The sequence below is a fragment of the Bison bison genome, unplaced genomic scaffold (assembly GCF_000754665.1).
Source record: "Bison bison bison isolate TAMUID 2011002044 unplaced genomic scaffold, Bison_UMD1.0 scf7180017864451, whole genome shotgun sequence".
NCBI classification, from domain to species: Eukaryota; Metazoa; Chordata; class Mammalia; order Artiodactyla; family Bovidae; genus Bison; species Bison bison.
In genome coordinates this window covers 1,572,897-1,580,201 of record NW_011495013.1, presented here as the reverse complement: position 1 = coordinate 1,580,201, position 7,305 = coordinate 1,572,897, and the positions used below count along the sequence as shown (strand labels likewise).

The window sequence follows — 7,305 nt, the reverse complement described above, 5'->3', positions numbered from 1 at the left end:
GTCCATAGGGTCACAAAGAGTCGGAACATGATGGAAGTGACTTAGCACGCACAGTCAGCTGGTAAGTTTGATTTGCCTTAAATAGCTGACCTCAAGATGCATCAATAAACATATGCAAATCTGCATCATTGCTATCATCTGACTGTGTAATTCTGGACCAAAAGCTGTAAAAGAGAGCTTGAATCTCTCTTCCCCAAGTAAGAAAATTGACTCCCCGCCCCTCAAAAAAAAAATCAGTGAAATACAAAATGAATTTGAGTATTTTATTTATAAATGTACATTTACTATAAAAGCTGTTGCGTTTTAGACAACTTTATTTTATTTTTTTTACTATTTCTCAGAGTCATTTTAGAATAAATATTTTAAATGAAGGTTAGTGTAACTGATACAGAACATTGGCCCACCCAGAATAGTAACATCTTTTGGACGGACTCACATATGAGGTGGATCATTTCAGCTTGTTAAGTCTTACATTGTGTATAGATAACTATAGTAGGTATTGCATTAATAACACTACACAGAAAGAATGAACACGTCATGAAAGTTTGCACGTGAAAAACAAAGAGTTACCCACTTTTTTTTTTCTTAAGAAAGAAGAGACTAGCTTTCGAAGTATAAGAAAAAAAAGATATACTTCCTCAGGAACAATAAATCACTCACTTGCCTCATCTGTTTTTTAAACAAACACATTTACATTGTAGCTCAACGGAGCACAGCATTTTTTTTCCTGGGGTCTCAGAGATTATTTGAAAAGAAATAGATCATACTCATTATGCTGCATTGGAAAAAACAAGATCTAGTCTGCCCGAGCTGCCATGTAACAGACTCCAAATGAAATATAAATCAAATATAAATAGAAACAGTTGGCAATTAGAATTTAGAAAATGTTGGAGATTATTCTGTGCTGGTGACTATTGTTCATTATGGAAAAGCACATTTCGCAGTTGGAGAATGGGGCTTTATTTTTCTTGACTTGATTCTAGCTTCAATACATGTACAATGAGTCTCACTAAGAAATATGTATAAATGGGTTTGTGAAACCAGAAGAGAATGTGCAATATTCATATAATCCTTACATAATGGATGGAGTTCCACATGTAAAAAGTATTCTATAAAAATCGGTTATGAATGATTCTATTGTACATGTTTTGTGCATTATTGGTGGTAAAGTACTCTTCTAATATCATGCAAAGTGCAAACATCCATATTATCAAAATACTTAATAAAACATGCAGGTGGTTAATCAAAATATTGGACTTAATCTGTACATTTTCAAAATGTTTTCAATTCTTTTTCTTTTTTTTTTTAAACTTTTTCCCCCTGTAAAGCAGCCAACACCTCCATGAGAAGTCTTGAGAACTTGGAAATGACTTCATCTCTCTTCAATGTACTGCATCCATAATTCATCACTATGTGCAACAGCTTTGCATTTTCTAAGGCACAATTTTTAATGAAATGATGTGTAAATTTCAATCTAACAACAGCTCGCCCAAATAACAAAATGGCCAAACTATCTCCAGTGGCTGAGGAAATTTCTGCACTTACATGGAACCCGCATGCAGAGAACTGTCTAGCATGTAAATAAATAATTGCTAGCCATACTCAATAAGACAGAGAAAAAAAAAATTATTGCTTACATAACAGAAAAACATCTACTTGATCTCCTTTTATGACTACGTTAAGCTATTAGGAGTATATCCAGAGTCTACATTCACAAAACGTCATCTGTCATCTTCACTTATTTGCCATTATTTTAAGGCAGAATAAATAGTCCCCCTTTCCCCAGTCTTCAGGAAAACAGCCTGAAACTCTAAAATGGGATGCTTTTTAATAACTTGATTCCTTTCTTGGCCAGATGAAACTCATCACACAGGGCAAAAAAATAAGCCAGCCCTCCACAAGAGTTCCTTGCTAAACTTCTCCATGATCAAGGTCCAGAATTCTGGGTTCTGGAGTTCCAGAAGTCGAGAGAGTTGGTGATGGATGGCGCGGAGGAGAGCAGGCAGGTATCCCGTGGGGTGGGCAGGGGACGATGTGAGCGGTAGGTGCTTGCTGATCACACACTAGTGGCTTCTCCCATTGTACATCATTGGATTCTATTAGGATGGACTCAGTGCTTCTTTTTAGCCACCTGGGCTTCAGCCCCCAAGGAGAAGGTGCAGGCAAGGGTGAGCAGGGTCACACCTAGCAATGGACTGATCTCGACGACAGCTTCCATATGTCCCACACTGAGCCTTTTATTGAATCTAGAGCATGAAGAGAAGCAAGCCACAAAGCTCTCTTGGATATCACTGACCCACCACTCTTTGGAAGATTAAACGTCTTCACAGATTTTGGTAGTAACTTTGGAAATAATGACTGAATTATGTCCCTCTGGTTTCTTCCTACCCTTGGGCAATGTCCCAGAGTGTAAATCTAGCCAATATTACAAGGGTTCTTTCTATTCGATGGTTCAGCCTATATCAATGGCATAATTTCCAAAGGACACAGAATCTAATACTAACGGTGCAATAATTTATTGGTATGACTTCCACCTCAAAAGGTAAGTAACACAAATGTTTCAAGATTACAGTATATATTATCAGCCTAGTGACTTTGCAGTAAAAACAAGTTATAGCTCAGAGCTAGATGGTGTGATTTTTAGTTTCTGAAATGCATTAATTGTATGCTCCTGACTCAGAAGACCATGTGTCTCAAATTGGCATGTCCTGCATTTTCTGCAGCTCAATTCTGTAAACATAAAATGTTTAATTCCTAGAAATGCTAAAAAAAAAAAAAAACCCAAACAGGTTTATTGCATCATTCATCTCATTAACTCCCAAAAAAGAGAATAACATATTTTAAACCATAAGCCTGTTTGACCATGCTAAGACCTTTTCTTTTTGAACTATTCAGGATCATTACAATTCAATATTCTTTGTATATACTGTGCAAATACCAAAAAAAAAAAAAAAAAGAAAGGAAACCAGGAAAAACACGAACACTGTGCTACAATAGAACAGATACCATCTTTTCAAACAGCCTTTCAGAAATCAGATGAATGCTGTGGAGCCCCTGAACTCGGGATTTCGTTAAACGCTGCCAGGGGACACCCTCAGTAAGGAAATGGTGAGTGATCTGGAAGCTGGAAAACCACGTCACAATGTTGTGGGCTGGCCAGCACCTGGCATGAAGAAAACAGAGCAACATTTGGTTACAGAAGTCAACCATTCTGGATTTAGATGTTTAAACACTTCTGAAATTAGTAATGACCATTGCCAACATCTCTTCCTTCTAGGGAGGGGAAATCTGTCCCGCCATGCCACTTGGAGTGTGGTCCAGGGACTGGCCACATTGGCGTCACCTGGAGCTTGTTAGAAATGCAGACTCTTGAGCACTATCCTGGAGCTGAACAAGGAGCCCAGGTGGTTCCTATGCCTTGTCAAGTTTGGTTGAAGTCCTCTGGATTTCACCCTGAACCAAATGACCTCCACCAAGTTTTCTTCCTTGTTTTCTGTGGCAAATAAGCAAGAAAATAATTTCTTTTCTCTCAGTTTCCTTAGCTTGTGATTTCTCTAAGAATAAATACATTGCAACAGGAGGAATCTGACATATGATCTAGAAACAAGATTGTCAGATTTAGCAAATAAAATATAGAACACCCAATAACATTTGAATTTTAGATAATAAATACATTTTTTTAGTATATATCCCATGGGATATTTGGGATACACTTGTGCTAAATCCTGAGCAGGAGATGTTTGGGACATACACATACTAAAAATTAATTGTTTAGCTGAAACTCAAAAACATGTAACTGGGCATCTTGTATTTTATCTGGCAACTCTATCTAGGAAGGATGGTTTGGGTTCCCTATTTCCTGCTGAAACCTTCACAAAGTTTCTCCTTCATTTTAGGCACTACAGTTATGATGAGGCAATTGCAACATTGGAAAAGACCCCAGGGATTTTGCATTAAATGCATTTCATGAAAGTGAATGATCAAACAGACACAAAGACATGGTCATCCAACACCCACACACAAATGGCACCAGTTAAACCATGTGACGGCTTGATTCGTGACAGGTAATTGGCTTTGCACTTCTCTTCCCATTTACATATGAGTTTACAAACTGTTTACATTACTTTTAGGAACTGCATTTTAATATGCTGTTATGCTATTTTTCCCCCTCCAAGAAAAAAATTCCATTTAAATGTGACCAGTTACTTGAAGAAAATAGGATTATATATTCAGGTTTTATTATTCCACACAATGAAGTTATTTCATTTCACTAGGAATACCTATGATGTAAACCACCTCTCACATCTACCCATCTCCCTTCTTCTTAACTTCAGATCAAAATCAAGTAAAAAAAGAAAAAAATGATTTTTAGCCATTTTCCCCATTCTGACTCTTTTATTGCATCTGGGGTATAGTCAATCAATTCAAGTGGATTTATACTTCTCTAACCAACTATTAGCCTCTCCCCCTATTCACTCTGAAGGTACAGTTTTTCCTTATGACACGAAGAAGGAGATGAGCAGTACTCCCAGATGTGGTGCTCATTCTCCCTGCCATTTGTTGACCTGACTAAAGTTTAGTCTAAAATGATATTAACAATTATCTGGAAAAATAAACATGAGATTTAGGAAAACTTGGAAAAAATAATTGGAGAGAAGGTAGCCAGTCTCTCTTTCAATACTGATGCATAATATGAACCTATATTAATTAAAACTGATACTAGAGAATAAACAGGTTAACACAACACGATAAAATATCCAGAAATATACCCAAAATATATATGTGAACTTAGCTTAGGAGAAAGTTGCATTTCAGATTCATAAGAAAAAAATGGGATTTTTCAGTAAGTTATAGTCAAACAATTGGCTAATTGGAAAACAAAATAAATCTAGTATCTATCTTATTTCTTACCCCCACATACATTTCTGATTATCACATGTTTATATGCCAAAAAGAAAACAAAAAACAATTCTAGGAGAATTCACAGCTAAATTTATTTATACTCTTGGAGTAGTCAGAGCTTTTCTAAGTAGAACACAAAACCCAGAATCCAAAAAGGAAAAATGAGAGATATGTTGAACTACCTAAATTGAACATTTATTCTATGAAAAAAAATCACAAAGTGGAAAGACCAATGATAACTGCCCAAAGTAGCAAATATAAAATAAAGGGAAAATTTCCTTAATTTACAAAAAACTCATAAAAAACAACTGATAATAGAATAATGGGAAAATGATACAGAAATATAAAAGGTTTTAATAGAAAAAGAAGTATAAATGGTGAACAAACAAATGAAAAGATGCTTAAACTCACTTATAGTTAGTTAAAGACTACAGATTAAAGCAAAGAGGTTTTATCCCCTCTGCCTAGCAGAGTGGAAATTTTAAAAATTTGATGATATCCAGAGCTGACAAAGGCATGGAGAAAGAAAGAGGCTCTCATATACATTGCTCTTTCGGGGAATATAATTAGGCAAATAGCCTGAAGATTTAAAAGGCATATGCTTTTTAACTCAGCAGTTCTACTTCCCCTGTGGCTCAGACAGTAAACTGCCTGCCTGCAGTGTGAGAGACCTGGGTTTGATCCCTGGGTTGGGAAGATCCCCTGGAGAAGGAAATGGCAACCCACTCCAGTACTCTTGTCTGGAAAATTCCATGGACTGAGGAGCCTGGTAGGCTACATACAGTCCATGGGGTCTCAAAGAGTTGGACATGACAGAGCGACTTCACTTTCCACTGCTCAGAATCTACCCTGTGGAGATGCTTTCAGAGGTTCATCAAGACATATATAAAAGCATGTTCACTGGAGCATTTAAAAATAGTATTAAAAAAACTGGAATTAAAGGAACACTCATTCTTAGCACATTAGTTTTAAATTATGGTAAGTCCATACAGTGGGACTGTATACAGCTATAAAAGAGTCTTAAGAAGAATGAGGAGAAAGAACATGCTTTATGAAAAAATTGCCAGGATATATCATTAAGCTGGCTTCCGTGGTGGCTCAGATGGTAAAGAATCTGCCTGCAATGTGGGAGACCTGGGTTCAGTCCCTGGGTTGGGAAGATCCCCTGGAGGAGGGCATGGCAACCCACTCCAGTATTCTTGCCTGGAGAATCCCATGGACAGAGGAGCCTGGTGGGCAACAGTCTATGGAGTCGCAAAGTCAGACAGGAGTGAGTGACTGACACTTTCACTTTCATCATTAAGTTAAAAACAGCAGCAACGAAAACTAAGCACCGCTGTGGTTATGCTATTACCTTTGTGAAATAAAAACCAACACAGGTAGACGTGTCACACACACATGCATCTGTGTGTTTGTGCAAACACATGTGTATATACAAACATACATTCTGCCCCTGTCCCCAAGAAATTATTAGAAAGTGATTATGTGGTTAACTTTGAAGATTTTTTCATTTTTAATTTTTTTATCTTTCTAAAAAACCCATTTTTTCCTGAACTTTTATCATTTATACCTTCTATTTATTTCTTCTTTTGAATATAGATACTGGTTCTCTAGGCAAAGAGATAATGAACCTTTTTGCTTTTGTCTTAGTACATTTGTATTCTAAAAAATATCTAGTGAAATAGTGCATCAAAAATATTAAATAAAGAAAAAACAGTATCTTTAATCTACTTCCAATTACCTATTTTTCATCTTACAGGACAGTTGCAGGAATCCCATGGTTCTTGTCTTCAGATTTGGAATCAAAAGCACTTAACATCCTTTATATTTGTATACACAAGAGAAAAATTGCTGGCCTAGATCCTAAAAGCTAATTTCCAAAAGAAATGTCAATGAAACACCCAGCTTCTCAATTAAAATAAAAATCTGGATCAAAACAGGTCACTGTTATCCAGAAGTGGGTTCGGGTTTGTTCTCTGCTGGCATCCTTCAATCGCTTTAAATTATGAAAGAAATTCAGATTTACAGCACTTTCAAATCTGGCTGAACCATCCTTCAACCTAACAGCGCCCTCTTCTGGTTCCATGGCTCACACTCAACAGGTCATTGAGGTTGCAGAAAAACTCCAATTCGCGTAAATAATAGAAAAAAAATTACTTTGAATCCTGGGACAAAAGGGTTTAGTTTTCCTTTTTAATGTACAAAAACAAAACAAACAAATACAAATATAGTTTAAATAAAATATAATTATATATTATATACATATATATGCATTTGTAGGTGTGTGCTCAGTCATTTCCGACTCTGCGGCCCCATGGACTGTAGCCTGCCAGGCTCCTCTGTCCATGGGATTTTCCAGGTAAGAATACTGGAGTGGGTTGACATTTCCTGCTCCAGGGGATC

General features: G+C 36.6%; 1 protein-coding gene across 8 annotated transcripts in view; it reads right to left on the bottom strand.

The window, feature by feature from the left end:
- Positions 1-249: 249 nt before the first annotated feature.
- LIMCH1 (LIM and calponin homology domains 1) overlaps positions 250-7,305 on the bottom strand; it is a 248,864-nt gene continuing 241,808 nt past the window's right edge. For all 8 annotated transcript variants that reach the window (XM_010858842.1, XM_010858849.1, XM_010858846.1 and 5 more), the window contains one exon: positions 250-3,163. In XM_010858842.1, the coding sequence (XP_010857144.1) occupies positions 3,138-3,163 (26 nt within the window). In that variant the 3' untranslated portion in view covers positions 250-3,137. The remainder of the gene's footprint in view (positions 3,164-7,305) is intronic.